The sequence below is a fragment of the Onychostoma macrolepis genome, chromosome 16, assembly GCF_012432095.1.
Source record: "Onychostoma macrolepis isolate SWU-2019 chromosome 16, ASM1243209v1, whole genome shotgun sequence".
In the NCBI taxonomy this organism is placed as follows: domain Eukaryota; kingdom Metazoa; phylum Chordata; class Actinopteri; order Cypriniformes; family Cyprinidae; genus Onychostoma; species Onychostoma macrolepis.
In genome coordinates, this window is record NC_081170.1 from 2,324,348 (window position 1) to 2,346,186 (window position 21,839).

A 21,839-nucleotide genomic window follows, 5' to 3' on the forward strand; every position below is an offset into this window, starting at 1 on the left:
TGTCCAAATACATTTCAAAGTCTTTGTAGCTGTTTATTTTTTGATCGTGGTGAGAGGTAGCTATATTTGATGTTGCATAAAATTCTGCAAACCACTAGACATACATGTAAAGTATTGTGTGCCTTGAGAATCTGAAGAGTTTATTTGCAAAAACAGAGTACAGTAGAGACACTTTCTGCTTTAGATGCTGAAATGAAGTGATTTGTCACATGATATTTCTTTTGCTTGTGTACTAAAATATCATAAATTGATAATAGCCAGAAGTAGTTTATATTTTCCACAATTGGCTCATAAACATGAGGTGCATTTTTGTCTCAACTGTACCCATATGGTGTACAGTTGAGGCACCCATTCTTAATGCTCTAAAGCTGGCAAATGTAATAAATGACAAAATTACAGTTTGAAATAATTAGTTTACAAATAAATTTATTTATTTGCTTTATTTAATTCAAATTCAGATAAACAAAATAGGAACAAATATTTAACACTAGAAAATATATGACAGTACAGTAAAAATAACAATAAACATACCTGTATATTCTATAACCCTAAACCTATGCATCACTCGAAACGTTCTGCATTTTTACATTTTCAATCATTCTGTATGATTTATAAGCTTGTTTCATCACGGGGACCTAAAAAATATTCCCATAAGGTTAGAATTTACTGGTATTACTATACTTGTGGGTACATTTGGTAATACCAGTACACAAACACACACAGCCTCTGTATGCATTTTATTTTCTATGATTGAACTGTTACTGTACACAGTACATAGCAATATATAAAGGGTGTCTCAACTGTACCCATATTACCACCTTTATTTCTTAAAATGCTATGTAATCCATTTAACTTTTATGTTTGAAAATGTCCATTAATAATAGACAGTTGAAATATCATTTTTTAACAGAATTTTTGTAGCATATGTGTAAATGTGACTTTTATCCTATTACCATAACACTGTACAACTAAACATCATTTATTCATTTTCATAAATCGTGTTTTTTGTGTTATCATGTTTTTATTGTGTTAGTTAGCTTTACTTGTTTTAGTTATTATTATTTAATCAAAATAACCCAACTGCAGTTTGATTGAAATTAAAATGCATATATATAATAGGATAAATATATATATATATATATATATATTTTTTTTTTTTTTGAGTTATCTGTTTTTGCAAATGAACTGTTCGACTGTTGTGGTTGGTTTTTGTATTTTAACACCTCCTGAACATCATACGTCTTTAGGTCAGCAGAAGCTGCGGTTTTTACTAAAGAACTCACTCACAAGCACAAGCCACAACAGCAAATGTGTTTCACAGCAAGATGTTATAATCAAACCCTGCGTTCTTGTACACTCTCAGAAATAAAGGTACAAAAGCTGTCACTGCGGCGGTACCTTTTCAAAAGGTACAGGTTTGTATCTAAAGGGTCCATTTTGGTACCTTAAAGATACACATTAGTACTTAAAGTGTACATATTTGAACTTAATAGGTACAAAAGTGTACCTTTTGAAAAGATACCAGTGACAGCTTTTGTACCTTTATTTCTGAGAGTGTACTGTCAGTTTGATTATGTTAAACTTATCACAAAACCAACAAAAATAATAAATAATTAATTTGCAGTTAAAACTAAATGGTCTCTCTATATAAATATAGATGGAATGCTTTATATATATATATATATATATATATATATTAGTGGTGGGCATAGATTAATTTTTTAATCTAGATTAATCTCACTGTAATCTTGGAATTAATCTAGATTAATCTAGATTAAAATGGCTCATTTGAATTCTGCCAAGTAGATAAGTAAACAACTAGCAGTCATCAAGAATTTAATATTGATAATAACATTGAAGACATTGTATGATTATTCCTTAAAGATAAGGTTTTAATAGTTTTAGTAGTAGTAGCCTATTACATTCTGCCCAATGTCTTCAAGTGAAACCGAACTTTTATTTTGACGGGTTGCCATGAGGATAGTTTTTCTCAAATGAAACGCTCGAATGCTCATGAAGTGACTCTCAGAGCAGTTCTGGAGATGTTGTTTGTGTATTTATGTCCTCATTTAGTGAGACGACAGACGTTAATATCGCCGCAAGCGTCACGCGGTCTTCTGTATGAGTAGTGAACACCCCGTGCGTCTGCGCCATACATTAACACAGAGACACACAGAAGTCATATTTAAATAGACGTTTTGCTTAATATTTACAAATAGGAGTGGGAGTGTGCTCACTTGTGTGTGCTTACGTTTGTTTGTTTGTTTGTGTGTGTGTGTGTGTGTGTGTGTGCGAACCGGGGCGGAACTCCGCTGTGCGCGCGATACAGAGAGCGCGACCATGTAAGGTAGAGACAGCAATGACTTGCCGATTTCCATTGGGAAGCTTCTTAAAAATAAATTTTCCTGAAGCAAACCCGCGGCTTCATAGCTGCATCCATGTTAGCACGCATACACACAGGTTCAAGACTCGTTCTCGCCCCCTACAGTGCAATTCAGCTAGGTATACATCCGCTAAAATATCAGGTGAAAGTCATCATAGCTTGCGTAGTATAGACCCAGCTCCCAACCCAACTTTGAGAATAGATTAACGGCGATATTTTTTTATCGCCCGATAAGAGTCTCACGTTAACGCAGCACGTTAACGCCGATAACGGCCCACCACTAATATATATATATATATGTATGTATGTATGTATGTATAATAAATGTGACAGCACCAATATATATACTTATATAGAAAGTTCAAAATATATACTGTATGTGTGTGTGTGCGTGCGTATATATATATATTTATATATTAGTGCTGTCCCATTTATTATACATACATATATATATATATATATATATATATATATATATACACACACACATACAGTATATATTTTGAAAATATTTACGTGTATTTACATGTATATATTTATATTCATATAATATCTATTATATAAATATATTTATTATATACACATAACATATTTTTTCTTAAATATATATATGCATGTGTGTGTATTTATATATACATAATAAATATACACAGTACACACGTACATTATGTAAACAAAAACTTTTATTTTGGATGCGATTAATCGCGATTAGTCGTTTGACAGCACTATATACTATACTATATTTAATACTATATATATATATATATATATATATAATACATTAGCTTGACTGATTGCACAAACAGATGATGAGAGGTAAACAGTACTCAGTACTTTAATAGTGAGCAAATGCATAGAAATAGCAATTTACAGCGCATTCATCCTAAACATTTGATCTATTCACACGTTCGTGGGAATCGAACCCATGACCCTGACACTGCAGCACCAGCTGAGCTACAGAAAAAGGCATTAAACAAGCATTTATATGCACATTAATACACATTAAGGTCATTTTTCCTCGATCTCACCCGTCTGATCAAACGTCTTGCTTGATGGTGATCAAGGGCTGCGTTGAAACAAAGACAAATGAAAGAGATCTGAGTGCGTTTGAACGTTGTTCAGCATGTTTTGTTGTTTTCAAACTGAATGTTAAATTACCAGAGTGTTGAAGTGAGATCGGCACACGGCTTTACTCTCCCAGTAGATCAGAATCACAGCCAGAATCAGCTCAAACCCACACAACACACCGATCACCACCTTCAGCCCCACAAACATGTTTCTCTGGAGAAAAGCAAGTCAATCAGTGACGATATCCACAATGACAACATCAGTTCAGAAGTGTGTCCAAATGCCTGTTTGCTGTAACGTACCCTTGTGTTGTCATCTGGGCTGTTATTCTGTAAAATCAAATAAATGAATGAGATGTATGGACATTGGTGCAACTCTGGTTTCAATAAGATATGAAGTTATGAACAATCACAAATTACATCATTCCATCTTCCGCCTTCCAATAACGAACAGATAACCATAGCTGCGATTGACCAGAAAAGGCTGATAATGTTGAATATGAAGGACAGCTTCACCTTTCAGAACAAGAAGATAAATCATTAAATTCAGTCATGATTAAAAAAAGATTATGAACAATATTTGATCGCTCACCACAGGCATGAATGGAGAATGTCCAGCTGCAAATGTCAGAATGCCACTGGCAATGAACTAAAAATAAATAGTTAAAACACAGATTTAGTATCATCTTGAATGTTCAGAGGCTGTCTGAGAGATGTGTGTGTTTACACTGAAGAATGAGCTGTGATAAATGCAGACAGGTTCTCACCAGGGCACTAGGTAGGATGTACATTAGATGATACGGACTGTATTCAAGAGTAATGAGGCTGCCTATGCAGATCACAAACACCCCGATGCTGAGCTGAGCCGCCTGGAACCACAAATAACAATAACAAAACAATCTGAGATCACCATATGTTTTTCATGAAAAACCTGGATAATTTTTTTTTTTAAATATTCAAAAATATACAAAAAATGGCCAATAATATTTTTGCTAATATGTTGCAAAATATATTTATGTAAATATATTTTCTACTAATATGGCTTTGGTCACTTTTTGTATATTTACATTTTTTTTTTTTTTTTAAATATGAATATATAAATTTTTTTAAAGCATGCATGCCCTCTATTTATATATTTCATATATAAATATATGTATATGTATATGTATATGTATATATATATATATATATGTATATGTATATGTATATTTCAATTCAAGAAAATGCATTCATTCAGTCACATTTGAAGAAAAAAGTAATACATTATGAAATATATTTTGGGTATATGAAGGTTGAAACTAAATATAGTTTATTGAGCTTCTCATGACACATATTTAGCATATTTTTAAAATAGATTTTTCAGATTCTGCATTATTTCTAGGTGACTAATGAAATGTAAATAAATGAACGTCATTGATCATGTGACTCTGTACTCAGATTTGAAACTCAAGATGATTATTAGATCATCTCAAATCATACACCCTCAGAAAAAAAAGGTACAAAGCAGTCAGTGGGCTTGTTAAGCATACGTCTTTGTACCTTATTTACTGCTACGTATTAGAACCTTAACGATGCATATGAATTATTTTAAAAGTGTTTTACAAATATATTAATACTTTAAAGTACTTAGCTTATGAAAGGGTACCACTAGTGTACCAGTGTTTTGTACCTTTTTGTCAGATCATCAGGTTTAGTTCATGCAGCGCCAGTAAAACAGACACACACTAAACACTAAGAGCTTCTCGTGTTTTTAAATTCAACTTTTTACTAATAATAATGTGTAATGAAAGAAATTCTTCAACTGAAACTGAAAGAAGCATTTTCACATCTGCTCTCAGACTTTCGGCCCTCATTGAGTTTATATCACAGAGTCAGTAGTATGCATATATTTGTAATAATTTCAAATGATAACATGTAAATGCTCATGTGATGGAATCAGGGTCACAAATCAACCAAAAATACCACTGAAACTGACTAGTGCCCCAGATAAAAATCTCCCGTACTGAATTCCTGTCGATTTTCTCTGACATCTGATATTTTCTGTGTGCAGATATTAAACTGAAACTAAACTCTAAAAAAAACACATGCATAATGTTATGCATTTTAACGTTGCACGCACCCCGAGTTCCTTTGGCCGTCCTTTAAGAAAGACCTTGTAAGTGTCTTTGAAGACGCAGGTGAATTTCTCGGGCATCAGCTGGCCGTCTCTCGTGTTCCTGAGGTTTCCCAGAGGAATGCTGATGACCATACAGTCATCCGGCTTAAACGTGTAGCGCATCTCTGTCTGTCGAAACAACACACATCTCAAACGTTCATCCAGTAACATTAACAGAAGCGATCTGGTCTTTAATAACGTTCTCAACATCAGCACAAAAATGCTATTTAAACATCATTCATGGAAGGTTTTTATTTCATACATTTTTCATTTGTATAGCCTACTCAGCCAACGTTTTTTAAATGTTACTTAAACGCTGCTACATTTTTAAAAAGTTATTACTTACTAGTTTTCCTACTAGCTGTTCACAAAATGCGGTCTGTAATTGAAAAAGAAGAGAAAAGTCAAAGTTATGAACACTTTAACATGAATATGAATGAACTTTAATAACGTTAGCACAAAAACATTTATACATCATTCAAAACTTGAGACTTTGAGAATTATAAACAAGTCAAAGTTATAAACAAACGTTCATTCCAAGTTATCTGGCCTTCAATAACGTTCTCAAAATGTTAGCACAAAAAAAACGTTATTTATGTATCATTCATGGAACATTTTCATCTTAAATGTTTTTACTCATCTAACTTTTTTAAAAATGTTACTTAAATGTTGCTACTTTTTAAATGTAACTTTAACGTTATTCAAATGTTACTGTTTACTTGTTTCTAAAAGTAGAATTCCCATAATGTTTGCAAAATTCTAAAATGTAACATTTCCTTTAACAATAATGCTGTAACATTGTCTTCACTAACGTTCGCAGAAACAAGAAACAAGTTTCAAAACATTCTATTTCTCGAATTAATTTACCAATATTCTGCAGTTCAAATGTTTGTTTAAGGAGTAAAAAAAAAAACATCATTAAAGAGGTTAAAATGTTATAAATGAGTCTGAGCATCGGTGGTGTTAGTTTGGGTTAAAATAACCGTCAGTCAGTTGCTTCCTTCTTGAAACTCTCATCTCACTCCACTCATCATTTTAGACATACATGTACTAACCATGTTGGGATTTTATTCAACAAAGTATGAAAAGTGAGTCAACCCACCCCAAGCCCACCCACACTTTACAGAACCCCCAGAGAGAGCGTTTCATCTGTGTGTACAGGAAGTCTGGGGCAAATCCAGCAATTTATAATACAGTAAATAAACAGAGATTCATTTCTCTGAAAGATCTAATAACACACACACACACACACACACAGATCCTGAGGTCTCGATAGCAAACCAGCAGCCAAATTCTATCAATCTCTGAATCTCACTCTGTTCATCTAGAAGCGTATAAGGTTCTGTTGTTTTAGTGTTAAAATGTCTTACCAGCTGAAGAGTGAACTGAAGTCCAGATGAAAGTGTGATGCAGGGTTGTCTGTTCTGATAGCAGAAGTTTCTTTGAGAAGCGCAGCTTCATCACTTCTCACATCACAGTTCCTCCTTTTCTCTTTCTTTTTTTTGACCAACCACATGAAAGTGGCTTTTTGGGTATCAAAAAAAAAAAAAAAAACACTGAAGTGACACCATGATCTTCTCTCCACTATAACACGGAAGGCAGACTCAACTCGGTAAGACACTCAGTAACTTTGCATTTATCTGTATTTTTATAGACATTTTATAGAATATATTCAGAAGATTATGTAGGATTGATTGAACATTAAAGCCAGAACTGTGTATGAAATTAAAATGGTTGGTGATTGAAAGGAAGAACATTGTAAGATTGCTAAACGAGATGCATGAATGTATTTTAATGAGGGTTTCATGCATGTTTACAACTTATGTTCAATTCATATTGTGTTTTATATGCTTTTGCCCAACATTTGATTTCTTGGATTACAATATTTATGAAATATCCAACAAAAAGCAGAACCAAATGTACTTTCTATTTTGTGAAATCTCTTTGGCATTGTAAACAAAATCAGATGCAGATTTATTTAAATTGAATCAAATTGGCTGTACAAATCATTGCAACTTAAATTATATTAGACTGACTATTTATTAAACTGAAATTTTATTAAAGTTATAGAAAAATATATGTTGACCTATTTCTTGGAATATAATAAATTTCAATTTAGTGAAATATACAACAGAAAGCACATGCAAATGCAGTTTTTTTTCTTGTAAAAATCTCTGAATACATTGTAAAAAAAAAAAATCAATTGCAACTTTTTAAGTATGTTTAACTTTTAAACTTTTTTGAATTTTTAAAATATGCAACTTTTTTTTTTTTTACGTTGAATCAAATAGACTATACAAGTCACTGCAAGGTAAATTAAACTGATTTGTTAAACTGAAATTAAATTTTATGAGTCTCTTTGGCATTTGGATTAAGTTGAATCAAATTGGCTGTACAAATCATTGCAACTTAAATTATATTAGACTGACTTTTTATTAAACTGAAATTTTATTAGTTAAAGTAATGGAAAAACATGTTGACCTATTAATTCTATAATTTTTTACAGTATATTTGAATGAGCATTCAATGCATATTTACAAACAGACATGAAACTTAAATTCATTTCATGCTTTTTCTCCACATTTGATTTCTTGGATTATATTATTTATGAAATGCACAACAGAAATCAGATGCAAATGCAGTTTTTTTTTCTTGTAAAAACCTCTTTGAATACATTGTTAAACTTTTTTTTTCACATTTTTAAGTCATTGCGAGTTAAATTATATTAAACTGAAAATCTAGTGTCTTGAATCTTGAAAAAGTGAAGCTGAAATTGGTATATTATAGTCGAATATAAATTGGTATAGTCAATACCACGACTGAGGTGCCCTTGAGCAAGGCACCGAACCCCCAACTGCTCCTCGGGCGCCGCAGCATAAATGGCTGCCCACTGCTCCGGGTGTGTGTTCACGGTGTGTGTGTGTTCACTGCTGTGTGTGTGCACGTTGGATGGCTTAAATGCAGAGCACAAATTCCGAGTATGGATCACCATACTTGGCTGTATGTCACTTCACTTTTTTAAATTGGTTATTTTGATAAGTTATGGTAATGGATATGTTGCCATCAGTAGACTGTGTGTTGAAATATTCATCTGTTTCTCGTGTGTTTTATGGCTCGTGTTTATTGTCAGAATATGGCCAAGGCAGATATTGAGATGGACATTCAGAGACACGAGGACTCGGCGGGAGGAAGACATGATGATGAAGGGCCGCTGATCAAGTACTACCGCGCCAGTGAGGTCCTGCCGGGCCCCGTGCCGGCGCTGCAGAGGCTCCTCAGGAAGGGCCCAGCCACCTGCGCCGTGAGACCCTCACACATTCACTGTGCATGAGCACTCGACTATAATAACCAATCAACGTTTGGCAAAGCAACGGTTGCTAGGGTGTTTGAAGTGGTTGCTAGGGCATTGCTATGTGCTTTTGTTTAATTAAAAGTGTTTTATTTTAGGTGCACAAAGTGAGAACAGGCTGAAGGCTGACGTTAGATTTAGCGTTAGTCAGAAATATTTGGTGAGAAAAAAAAAAAAGAAAAAAAAGTACCCAGTTTGTAAACTAGTGATCTGCAATTGTTGCCTTAAAGAGATTAATTTAACTCATAAAAGTTAGTTTGTTGGTATAAATGAACACATTTAGGTTGATTCAGCATTATTAATATTTTTGATTTGAGTAAAACCAGTTAATTTAGATGTTACCATTTTTAGGACACAATGTACTGTATTTTTCTTAGCTGTATTTTGAATTCTGCTGTCCATCGTGTTGTGGTTTAGGTTAACAGAAATGTCCATAAAATTACCAGTGCTATTTTTTTCTTGAGTATAATACATGAATTATTATTATATAATTTAAAAAGATGCATTAATAATAAAATATAAATAATATATTTTTTATTGCATTACAGTGATAATATTCAGGGAAAATATGCTTAAAAAAGAAAATACATTGTATAAATTTGTAAAATTATAATAAATAAAATAAAATAAAATATATATATATTTTGCATAAAGAAAATTTGCTTAAAAGCCTGTTTTTAAGGACCATTCCTTGCATTATTTGCATAATTAAGCATATAAAAATTACTGTAATTGAAATGGGGGTTTTTATTTGAAAAAAAGAAGCATAAATTAAATACAGTGCAAAAAATTCTAGCAGGATGTATAAACAAAACTAAAAACATATACTTTAAACTTATAAATACACTTTTATAATGTATTAATAAAATGTTTTATGAGGATTGATGAGGATTTATGTCAAAACGGCCTTTAAATATCCTGAAAATAATTCTAAAAGTAAGTTTTTCGCAAAATATAATTTCCTTTTTCTTTCGTTTGATTTTGGAATATAATATATATTGATTTTGGAATATAATATGACAAAGACATGTTCTTCAGAGCGTTTGTCAAACAATCATGTAGAATTTTTACTGTAAAAGTAAAAATTTCAATTACCGTTAAAGTAGAATTTATTGTTCAAAGCTGGCAAAGAAAAATGATGTCTCAATGAAATATCTGTAAATGTGCTTTATGTTCACCTGTAGGCCATTCAGTCGTCCAGTGGGATCCTGAGTTTTGGGATCGGGGTCGTATTTGCGGCGTCATTCGGGATCAATCTTAATTTCCTGACTTTATTCCGAGTTCCCATCATTACTGGAATCATGGTGAGCTTCATTACTTCTGCTATTGTCTGTTTGTGTTTAACGCCATTCCAGCTTCTGTGGCTATTTTCATGGCGAGAGATATTATAGCTGAATTATATCATGTTTTTTTTATATCATTTATTTTTGCTAAAAACTCCAAAACTGTATTTGGCTTAACTCTGTTAAAAATCTATGATGACAATATATTTCACTGTGCAGTTCATGCAGGAATATGTTCATTGTAATATATTACAATTTAGATTTTGAGACATTATAGACATTTCACAAACGCTACAGAAAATAATGGATATATTCATTCATAACGGGGATGATTTGATCGTTTGTCTTCCAGTTTATCTTTGCTGGAATCTTGTCCAATCTTCTGTACAAACACCCTGGGCTTCTACAGGTTAGTGTGTGTGTGTCTGATAATTCTGTATTTAAATGAATTCAGTTTCTGGAAAGTACGAGCAGTTGTTTTTGCGTTTGTTCCAGACTTGTTTCATCGCTAACATCGCGTGTCTGGTCGTGTCTGGGATCGGAACCATTCTCCTGATTGTTGATCTTCGTCCAGGTGGAAACACCATCCAGAACAAGGTAGAATTAATAATAATCAAGAATTCCTGTAGTTGGGAACATTTGTCCTTCACATTTACTCTTGCATCGAGTTTTATTAAATGCATAAAACATGTTTTCAAATGTGATAGTAATAGATGCATATGTCAACATTTATAATTATTGAAATATTTTAAATACAGACTGTGTGAATCACAAAAAAGGGGAGGAAAAATGTATTTATATATATTTATATAATATTATAAAAAATGTATAACATTTTATGATGAAATACATTTTAATTTATGTATATATTAGTGCTGTCAAACGATTAACCGCGATTAATCGCATCCAAAATAAAAGTGATATATGTGTGTGTACTGTGTATATTTATTATGTATATACTGTATAAATACACACACATGCATGTATATATTTAAGGAAAATGTGTTGTTTATATATTTATATATAATATAAATTCTAATAATATTAATATATAAATGTATAAATATGTATTTCAAAAATATACTGTATGTGTGTATTTATGGACTGTGATTAATCATGATTAATCACAAATTTAAAATACTAGGATTTACCTGTAAATGTGTTGAAATAAAGATGCATGACAAACTAGTTTAAGGAAACACAACCTTTCACACTTCCGCCAGGTATGAGACATAATCCTTATTATTCTTTTGTTTTTATTCAGCCATTATCAGCCTTTATACTGGCAATAAAACGTTTACCAAGCCACATCGCTTCAATCCCAGTATACATTTACACAACTATTATCAAAAGTATTTCTAAATAAATACAACAAAACATTTCTTGCGACTTTACGTGAAGTATTATGACAAAATGCATTATGAAGAAGAATTGGACCTGTTCTGCAGCTGCATTAGAGCTAATATTAACATGATGCTTCATAAGACAATTTATGAGATTAATAGTACTTTTACTCAGAACTCACTTCAAACCACCATCGAGTGTTTGTCATAACTTCCTTTTGCGATCACGTGTGGAATTTGGTCGTTTACTGTTGTTAAAATATGCTATTTATAGCCTTTTATATCGCTGCAAAAATTAGCATTTCAGATGTACACATTCTTTTCAAGAAAATCACATACAAATATCCCATCAGAATCGTGTGTTTATTATCTTATATAATCTATAGTGGCTGTTGTCATGTTTATTTCTGCTGTGTAAAAGCCTGAACATGTGCTCTGAAACTCACAGTTCTTAAGTTGCCATGGATACATTCCAAGTATAATACACATTAGTAAAAGGATCTATTTTAATTTTTATTTGTCTATATATACTTTGGGCAGCCACTATATTATAAATTATAATACATTTATCTAGCGTATTTTAAGGACAGTTAATATTCTAAGCATTGTGACATTAGTTTTTAAGCATATTAAAATTACCGTAATTTATTGAAATAAGCATAAATTAAAGGCAATTAAAAAAATTCTATCAAAAAGCATAACTAAACCTAAAAATATACTTTAAAATGACTTTGAATAATGTATTAATAAAATGTAAGTATTATATCTTCATTGCATTACAGTGAGAATGAGAGAAAAATATGCTTAAAATGTCATGAAAAGCTTGTACTGTAATGTCACAATACAGAAAAAATGGTAACGATCTTAAAAATAGGCTTTTATGCAGAAAATAATGCGATTGTGAGATAAAACATAACCGGAATATGTTCTTTACGGGCTTTGTGAAATTGATCCTGCAGGATTTTTGGGAGATTTTTGGTCTGGTCTGATGTAAAGATTGTTGTCAGCTGAAGTGTGTGTTTGTGTGTGTGTGTGTGTGTGTGTGATGCAGATGGAGGTTCTGGCGCTGTGTGTGACTCTGATGGACATGATCATCGCGGTGGTGCTCATATACTGGTTTTACAGAGAGAAGCGCGATCATAAGCAGTGACGGCATGATCTAACATCAGGATGAAGTTGTTCAGCTCAGCGTTTCTCACAAGCAACAAGAATAGAATTAAAGAACTAAAGAAAGCAGAAGTATCTTCAGTGACCTCAAGATCTGCTCACGATCTGCCGTGGCAATAAACGGACTGAAGAGAGCAATGTGACCATGTGCTAAACGCGGGTGATTTGGCTTGTTAGCAAATGAAAATACATTTATTTAAAATACTTTTTTTTTTTGTATGAATGAAGAAGTAAAGCAGTGATGCAGCTTGCAGCTTTATTTGTTTATTGTGTTTTATTACTCACAAAGCTGGATATTTTCTCTGTACATATTTTCACATTTATGCATTTAATTAATGTAATTCAAAAGGAGTTATTTCTGTATGTTACTTATGAATTTGAGTTAATAAACTACAGAATTCAACACGATTTTAGTTACGGTTTTATTTTCAAAGTAAAAAGATGGACTCACATCTGAATCATTTGGCTTTAATGTGATGTATTAGCAAATAAAAAACTCATTGCTTTTGAGCTTTTTATTACCTAAAAAGCTGGATATTATTTCTGTGTACCTATTTTTTTAATTTCAAAGTAAAAAGATGGACTTATATCTGGGCTCACATTTTAATGTGACTTGTTACCAAAAACAAAAACAAATAAATAAATATAAAATATATATATAAAAATAATAATAACAAAATATATAATTATTTTCTATTTTATTTTAATACAATATAATTATTGAAAAATAAGGAAAAATAATGATAATATATATATATATATATATATATATATATATATATATATATATATATATATATATATACACATATATATACATACATTATATATATATATATATATATATATATATATATATATATATATATATATGTGTGTGTGTATACACACACACACACACACACACACACTTTATCTTTATTTTTTTTATATGAAATGAATGAACCAAATCGGTGATTTAAAATGGTGACAGCTTTATTTGTTTATTGTGTTTTATTAGCAGTAAAGCTGGATATTATTTCTTTGTACATATTTTCACATTTATATATTGAATTAATGTAATTCAAAAGGAATTATTTCTGTATGTTACTTATGAATTTGAGTAGGGAACCATTTTAATAAATTACAAAATTCAATTTGATTTTAATTACTGTTGTTTTATTTTTATTTTTATAGTAAAAAGTCGGACTCAATCCTTATTAACAATGCAATTCTGTCTGGATTTTATTAGTAGAGCCAGAACTCATATCATTCAACTATTTGTACAATCAGAAAAACTCAGTCAGATGTCGAGAGGTGAAGAATCTGCAGTCTCAGAACGAAAGGAGTAAAAATAAAACAGCTGAATTAATGTAGATCCGTGATCTCAGTCCTGTAACGTACCAGCACTGCAGTCAGAATTCATATTCATCAGCGCGGCTCTGGACGATTATCAGTCTATGAAATGATGAAATGTCTCAGTGCATTTGATCTCCGTCTGTCCGAACACATCCAGCGTTCACAAACACTGCTGTCTCGAAGGATTCACAGCTGCAATGAAAAACAAGAGAAGTTATGTGAAGCGCTGATGTGCAAGTCACCGTTGATAGTTTGATGTTTATTAAGAGCCGTTTACACTGACAGCGATCATGTGTGTGTATGTACAGTGTATATATGCAACAGCCAAATCGTGTTCATTTACATTTATGCATTTAGCAACTTACAAAACAGCAACCAAAGCAATTTGTCAAAGAGCCAATAATATTCGTAATATTTAATGTTAGATTTATTAGACAACTAGATTTGCCCACATGCATGCATTGTCCATTGTACAGCTGTATTATTTTTGATTAAATACTCACTTTTTAATTTTAAAATAATAGCATTATTGCAATAGGTTTCTTAATTTATTGAAGATTTTTATTTAATAATAATTACAAAGAGATTTGATTTCTTTTCAACACTTTTTAAACTTAAAAAAAACTTCTTTTTTTAAACTCTTTGTATCTTTTCGTTTTCTTTTGTTTAATATTTGTATTTAATAATAATCATAATAGTCAAACAAAACTCTTCAAAATAAAAAAGTAATTTTTAGCTTCTTAAAGTTATTTTTTATAGATTATGCAGATGCACTTACAAACAAATTAGCCTCACTCATTCTAGAATTATTCATTCTTTCCAAATATAGCTATTTAAATAATCTGGTCCAAATTCTTGTATCTTTTTCAAATTGCAAATATTGCAAATATTAAAATTCCTGTATTTTTTCATAGCATCAATATTACAGAAAAACAAAAAATCACACACTGTAGAAAAACAAAATTTCCTGCAAAATACTGAAAAAAAATAAAAAATCCTGTATTTTTCACAGTCGGTCCGTGTACGTTGCGTTCATTCGTTTTTTGATTAAATATTGAAAATAGAAACATGAGAACACGGCACCATTTTCATTTTTCGTTTTGTCAAAAAAATGAAAAAACAAGAAATCGCCTTGATTTGCCGTTTTTACATTCAGGGGTAGAAAATGGATAAACAGCTCGAATGTTCGATTTTCACGTGTGGGAGGGAATGAAACGCCCCATTTCACTGATTGGTCAAGCAAAAATGAAGCGGTGCCGTCATCATGTCGTCTTCAGTACTGTGTAACAGAAGACGAGTCCTCCGCTGTTAAAGTGTTTATTGCAACTCCTGCATGTCATCTCTCTCTCATCAAACAACCAGACTAACAAATGAACGGGGTTTACTTCTGTGTAGGCATAAACTCTATATGGCAATTATTAGGTGCTTATTGCAGAAATATGTATGTAGCTCGGATCTGCAGCCACATTACCCTTTTAGTCTATTTCTTTGGCGCACCGCACATTTTATTTAGCTGTCCAGTTATCAAAATCTGTGTGGCAAGGCTGCGTGACGCACTGGACAACACTGGACGAATGCATTTACTTTATAGTGAAGCGCAGAGCAGTATTGATTTTAGTATATCCAGCAGTCATAACTTTTATTTTAGACAGTACAGTTTCATTAATAATGAGTATAAATTGATTTAATTTTAGACACAAAACAGTCTGTTTTATTTGACTTAAAACACAGGCGTTTCGTTCTTGAATGAATCCGAGTCTTTGAATGCATCGTTTGAGTGAGTGGTTCAATGACCCATTTGCTTTGCTCCTGAAAAAAAATCAGCATTTTGAAGGAATCGGTTGAATTAATGACTCTATGACTCATTCATCAACACAATGACTTGCCGCCACCTACTGGCGATCTAACCTTCATAATTCAAGTAGCCTATCCAGTTGTTTCATTTTGTCACTCATTTCATATTTCTGTAGGCTACTCAAAATGTTTTTGTTTAAAACAATCTCATTCCATAATGAAATTGTTGTGTTAATGCATTTACTACTGTCTGAGCAGCACTAATTCTGTAAATACATTAACTTAAGATGCAGCTTCTGTGCCACAGTGCAAAGATGGCTTTGCCTGGTACTGATTTAATTGGTAACACCTATAATGTCATATTTTTCAAATATTGACTAAATTCAGGAATTTAATATTAAAGGTGACAGACATATTTGATAAAGTTAGAAAATGCCCTTTTCTATAAAAATAGCATGCATTATATACATGTGTAACATGCCGTCAGATAATGACAGTATCATATAAACTTCTCAATGAAAAAAAAACTCACGCTAAAATCAATACTGGTCTGCACTTCACTATAATGTAAATGTTCACTATAATGTAAATGTCACGCAGCTTTGCCACACAGATTTTGATAACTGGACAGCTAAATAAAATGGGCTGTGAGCCAAAGAAATAGACTAAAAGGGTAACGTGGCGGCAGATCTGAGATACATACATATTTCTGCAATAAGCACCTAATATTTGCCATAGAGAATCTATGCCTGCACAGGAGTAAAGCCCTTGTCTAGGCGCTGCCCCAGTATGGTTTGTGTCAAGCCACTTGTTAGTCTGGTTGTTTGATGAGAGGGAGATGAACGCAGGAGTTGCAATAAATGCTTTTATTCTGTTGCACAAAACTGAAGACGACATGATGACGGCACCGCTTCATTTTTGCTTGACCAATCAGTGAAATGGGGCGTTTCATTCCCTCCCACACGTGGAAATCGAACATTCGAGCTGTTTATCCATTTTCAACCCCTGAATGTAAAAACGGCAAATCAAGGCGATTTCTTGTTTTTTCATTTTTTTTTAAACGAAAATGGTGCCATTTTCTCATGTTTCTATTTTCAATTTTAAATCAAAAAACGAATGAACGCAACGTACACGGACCATGAAACAACCCTTTTCACTGATTGGTCAAGCAACGATCAAATGGTGCCGTCATCATGTCATCTTCAGTTCTATGCAACAGAATAACAGTCCTCTGCTGTTAAAGCGTTTATTGCAACTCCTGCATGTCGTCTCCCTCTCATCAAACAACCAGACTAACAAATGGCTTGACACAAACCATGCTGGGGCAGCGCCTAGACAGGGCTTACTTCTGTGTAGGCATAGATTCTCTATGGAAAATATTAGGTGCTTATTGCAGAAATATGTGTGTATCTCAGATCTGCAGCCACATTACCCTTTTAGTCTATTTCTTTGGCGCACCGTGCATTTTATTTAGCCATCCAGTTATCAAAATCTGTGTGGCAAAGCTGCTTGACATTTACATTATAATGAAGCGCAGACTAGTATCAGTTTTAGTGTGAATATAAAGCTATCTTACCGTTTTGATTATTATTTCGAGTTTTTTTCATAGAGAAGTTTATATGATACCGTCATTATCCGACGGCATGTTACACATGTATATAATACATGCTATTTTTATAGAAAAGGGCATGTTTCTAACTTTATAAAATATGTCTGTCACCTTTAATATTAAATTCCTGAATTTAGTCAATATTTGAAAAATATGACATTATAGGTGTTACCAATTAAATCAGTACCAACCAAAGCCATCTTTGCACTGTGGCACAGAAGCTGCATCTTAAATTGAATTTAGATGTATTTACACAATTAACGCTGCTCAGACAGCAGTAAATGCATTAACACAGCAATTGCATTATGGAATGAGATTAATGTTTTAAATAAAAACATTCTGAATAGCCTACAGAAATATGAAATGAGTGACAAAATGAAACAATTGGATACTTGAATTATGAAGGTTACATTGCCAGTAAGTGGCAGCAAGTCATTGTGTTGAATGAGTCAGAGTCATCAACCGATTCGTTCAAAATGCTGCTTTGTTCAGGAGCAAAGCAAATGGGTCACTGAACCACTTACTCAAACGAATCATTCAAAGACTCGGATTCATTCAAGAATGAAACGCCTGTGTTTTAAGTCAAATAAAACACACTGTTTTGTGTCTAAAATGAAATCAATTTATACTCATTATTAATGAAACTGCACTGTCTAAAATAAAAGTTAGGACTGCTGTGTATTCAATACTGGTCTGCGCTATAATGTAAATGCATTCGCCCCGTGTAGTCCAGTGCGTCACGCAGCTTTGACACACAGATTTTGATAACTGGATGGCTAAATAAAATGTGCAGTGCGCCAAAGAAATAGACTAAAAGGGTAATGTGGCTGCAGATCTGAGGTACATACATATTTCTGCAATAAGCACCTAATACTTGTCATATAGAATCTATGCCTACACAGAAGTAAACCCCGTTCATTTGTTAGTCTGGTTGTTTGATGAGAGAGATGAAATGCAGGAGTTGAAATAAACGCTTTAACAGCAGAGGACTCTTATTCTGTTGCACAGAACTGAAGACGACATGATGACGGCACAATTTCATTTTTGCTTGACCAATCAGTGGAAAGGGGCGTTTAATTCCCGCCCACACGTGGAAATCGAACATTCAAGCTGTTTATCCATTTTCTACCACTGAATTTTAAAACGAAAAAATAAAGGTGAATTCTTGTCTTTTCATTTTTGAAAAATGAAAATGGTGCCGTTTTCTCATGTTTCTGTTTTCAATATTTAAATCAAAAAACGAATGAACGCAACGCAACGTACACGGACCTTTCATATCGTCAATATTACAGATTTGTTTTTATATTTTTTCATATCGCAAATACTGTAGAAAAACAACATTTCCTGTATTTTTCATATCACAAATATTGCAAACAAGCAAAAAAAATCCAGTATTTTTTTAATATTGTCAATATTACAGAAAAACTAAAATTCACAATTAAAATTTTTAAAGATATTTTCCTATCACAAATACTTCAGAAATACAACATTTCCTGTATTTTTCATATCGTCAATATTACAGAAAAACTAAAATTTGCAATTACATTTTTTTTAAATATTTTTTCATATCGCAAATACTGCAGAAAAAAAAAATATTTTCATATTGCCAATGTTACAGAAAAACAAAAAAAAACTGTTTTTTTGCATATCACAATGCCAGTTTTTTTACAATATTGTGCCATAGTTTCTGCTAAGGACAGTTTCTAACTGTATCGTAAAGTCTGATTGATGTATTGCCAAAAATCACTCTCACAATGAATGACTTTCTGTTGCTTCGATGCTGTAAATCGCTGTCAGTGTGAACGTATCTTTGCAGGGAACCGCCGGTTCATTAAATCCGGCTCATTCATGCTCGCTGCATGATTTCACAGCATTTACGCAACTGTGTATCAGCATTTCAACTCATTTTTCTCAAAAAGCCTTCTTGCTTTAGATGCACAAAACGTCTTGACACAAATAAGACTCGACACACAGGATCTTCAACATGCATTGCAGTGCATGTGCATCGCACGGTTATTTTCAACATAAAGTGCATGCATCACACATGTGAAACATGACAATGACGTCAGCTCGTTCCTCAGTGAGAAACGGTAATGCAAAACCATCACTTCAGCCTCAAAAGGATGATATTGCAGCTTAAGCAACAGACATTTTTATTGATAATCTAAAACATCTTAAAAATGCTTTACTAAAAACCTGAAGTGCATTTAAATGCATGTAAATTTCCACTGTAAGTGCATTACTGTGAATGTGTTTCAGCACGTTCAGACTCACTGAGGATGACGTTACTGTCACATTAAGCTCAAAATAACCCAGAACACTGCTTGAAGCACAAGGAGGACCCTTGAAGCCCAACACACACATGCAGCTCGACACAAAGGGATTCTCTGACAGCGTCAGCCTCAAGCGTTATCAGGAAGCACACTGTTACTTACTGATCTGAAGCGTTTGATTCAGACCAGAGTCGAGAGGCCTAACAGACCTGAAGTCTTGCTCTGGTAAAACAAACACGTCAGACGAAACTACTGTCAGAAAAACTACAAGACGAAGAAACGCTGCAAAACATGTCTAAAATAGTGATGCTTGCCACCAGTATACTTAACAAATATTTAGTCCTTAATTTAAGATTGATGTATTTGAATTGCATATAAAATTTCCATGCAATTGGATTACACAGTTTTAACAAAAACATATTTGTCGGTCATGCAGAAATGAAAAATAAATAAATAAATAATTCAAATAAAAATCATGGCATAGTTTATAATTAACTCTTCTATTTGATTTTGTTTACATTATTTAAATTATTTGTTTAAACCCTGAATAATAAACAACATAATAGAATCAAATGAAATGAAAGAATAAAAATGTGATTAAAGGGAAATAAAGAAAATAACAAATAAAGGGGGAAAAGGTAATACAAAAATTCAGGACTAAATTTAACAATAATTGTATTTGTTTTAGCAAGTCATTAATTTCCCTATTATTTATTTATTTATTCATTCATTTATTTATTTCCCTGTCATTCATTCATTCGTTTATTTTTAATTTCTGCAGGTTTGATGCTCCATATAAACCGGTTCATGGTCAAAACAATTACATTTATTAAATTAAAAAGTATGAACATGGTTAAAATATGTCTAGCTGTGGAACAAGTGATATTCAATAAGTTCAAATGTTTGGGATTTAAACAAATTGGATTTATTGATGATAAATACATAAACTTGGCTACTGTGCAATTAAAACACATTCAGTTTATTATCACTATTAGAGAAATCTGACCAGTTTCATTTCTGTAAGACTGACAAATATGCATCAGATTAAGTTTATTATTTGTGACCCGGGAGCACAAAAGCAGTCATAAGCAGCACAGGTATATTTGTAGCAATAGCCAACAATACATTGTATGGGTCAAAATTATCCATTTTTCTTTTATGCCAAAAATCATTAGGATATTAAATAAAGATCATGTTCCATGAAGATGTTTTGTAAATTTCCTACCGTAAATATATCAAAAATTAATTTTTGATTAGTAATATGCATTGCTAAGATCTTCATTTGGACAACTTTAAAGGTGATTTTCTCAGTATTTAGATTTTTTTGCACCCTCAGATTCCAGATTTTCGGCCAAATATTGTCCTATCCTAACAAACCATACATCAATGGAAAGATAATTTATTCAGCTTTCAGATGATGCATAAATCTCAATTTAAAAAAAAATTGACCCTTATGACTGGTTTTGTGGCCAGGGTCACATTTGTTAAAACTGTGATCCAAATGAATGCAAATTTTACATGCAAATTAAAATACACAAATCTTCAATTAAGGCCTAATGGGGTTTTTTTTATGTAAGGGAGGATGTTTTCCATCATTTTAGTAATCTTGATGCATTAGCGTGTGGGTTAGCTCTCTCACCGCTGTGATGAACTTGCTGCTCTGACTCTGCAGCTCCTGCTCTTTGTGGTAGAGGATGGAGGACGTGACTTTGGGTGGAGACGGGGACGGTGTGGACAGATACGAGCCTCCGTCGCTGGTGTAGCTCTCCATCACTAACGCAGGATGATGCTGGACGCTCACGCTGTCACTCACTGCAGACGCACAACACAACACTTACATCCACAACAGCTCACTGCCTTTCTCCTCTTTTATACAAACATTCATTATTTATATAGAATTTATTAATAATAAAAAATAATACTTTTATTCAGCAAGGATGCATTAAATTGACCAAAAGTGACAGTAATTTATTTATTTATAGTAGTTTACTTTATTATTTATTAAAAACATACAAAAATTTATTTAGCAAGAATGCATTAAATTGATCAAAATTGACAGTAATTTATTTTTAGTAATT

At 32.5% G+C, this 21,839-nt stretch overlaps 3 protein-coding genes across 4 annotated transcripts in view; 1 reads left to right on the forward strand and 2 right to left on the reverse strand.

Moving 5' to 3' along the window:
* Positions 1-3,048: 3,048 nt before the first annotated feature.
* LOC131521198 (membrane-spanning 4-domains subfamily A member 4D) lies at positions 3,049-7,097 on the reverse strand. Its single transcript, XM_058745705.1, has 9 exons — positions 6,976-7,097; positions 5,952-5,984; positions 5,570-5,734; positions 4,218-4,319; positions 4,043-4,099; positions 3,871-3,966; positions 3,754-3,780; positions 3,542-3,664; positions 3,049-3,449 (listed from the first exon to the last, which is right to left on the reverse strand). Exons 3-9 carry the CDS (start codon positions 5,726-5,728, stop codon positions 3,420-3,422), a joined length of 594 nt encoding a protein of 197 aa, XP_058601688.1. The 5' UTR covers positions 5,729-5,734; positions 5,952-5,984; positions 6,976-7,097; the 3' UTR covers positions 3,049-3,419.
* Positions 7,098-7,104: 7 nt separating this feature from the next.
* On the forward strand, positions 7,105-13,444 carry si:ch211-269k10.4 (uncharacterized protein LOC100150242 homolog). Its single transcript, XM_058745706.1, has 6 exons — positions 7,105-7,217; positions 8,736-8,906; positions 10,139-10,258; positions 10,590-10,646; positions 10,733-10,834; positions 12,632-13,444. The coding sequence occupies exons 2-6, from the start codon at positions 8,739-8,741 to the stop codon at positions 12,728-12,730; spliced, it is 546 nt and encodes a 181-aa protein (XP_058601689.1). The 5' UTR covers positions 7,105-7,217; positions 8,736-8,738; the 3' UTR covers positions 12,731-13,444.
* A 261-nt stretch (positions 13,445-13,705) lies between these two features.
* Positions 13,706-21,839, reverse strand: part of zgc:158766 (uncharacterized protein LOC100009641 homolog) — a 57,029-nt gene continuing 48,895 nt past the window's right edge. The window contains exons 23-25 of one of the 2 annotated variants that reach the window (XM_058747427.1): positions 21,401-21,573; positions 19,924-19,983; positions 13,706-14,277 (exon numbers count right to left, since the gene is read on the reverse strand). In XM_058747427.1, the coding sequence (XP_058603410.1) occupies positions 19,942-19,983; positions 21,401-21,573 (215 nt within the window). In that variant the 3' untranslated portion in view covers positions 13,706-14,277; positions 19,924-19,941. The remainder of the gene's footprint in view (positions 14,278-19,923; positions 19,984-21,400; positions 21,574-21,839) is intronic. The other variant, XM_058747428.1, reaches the window with a different exon arrangement.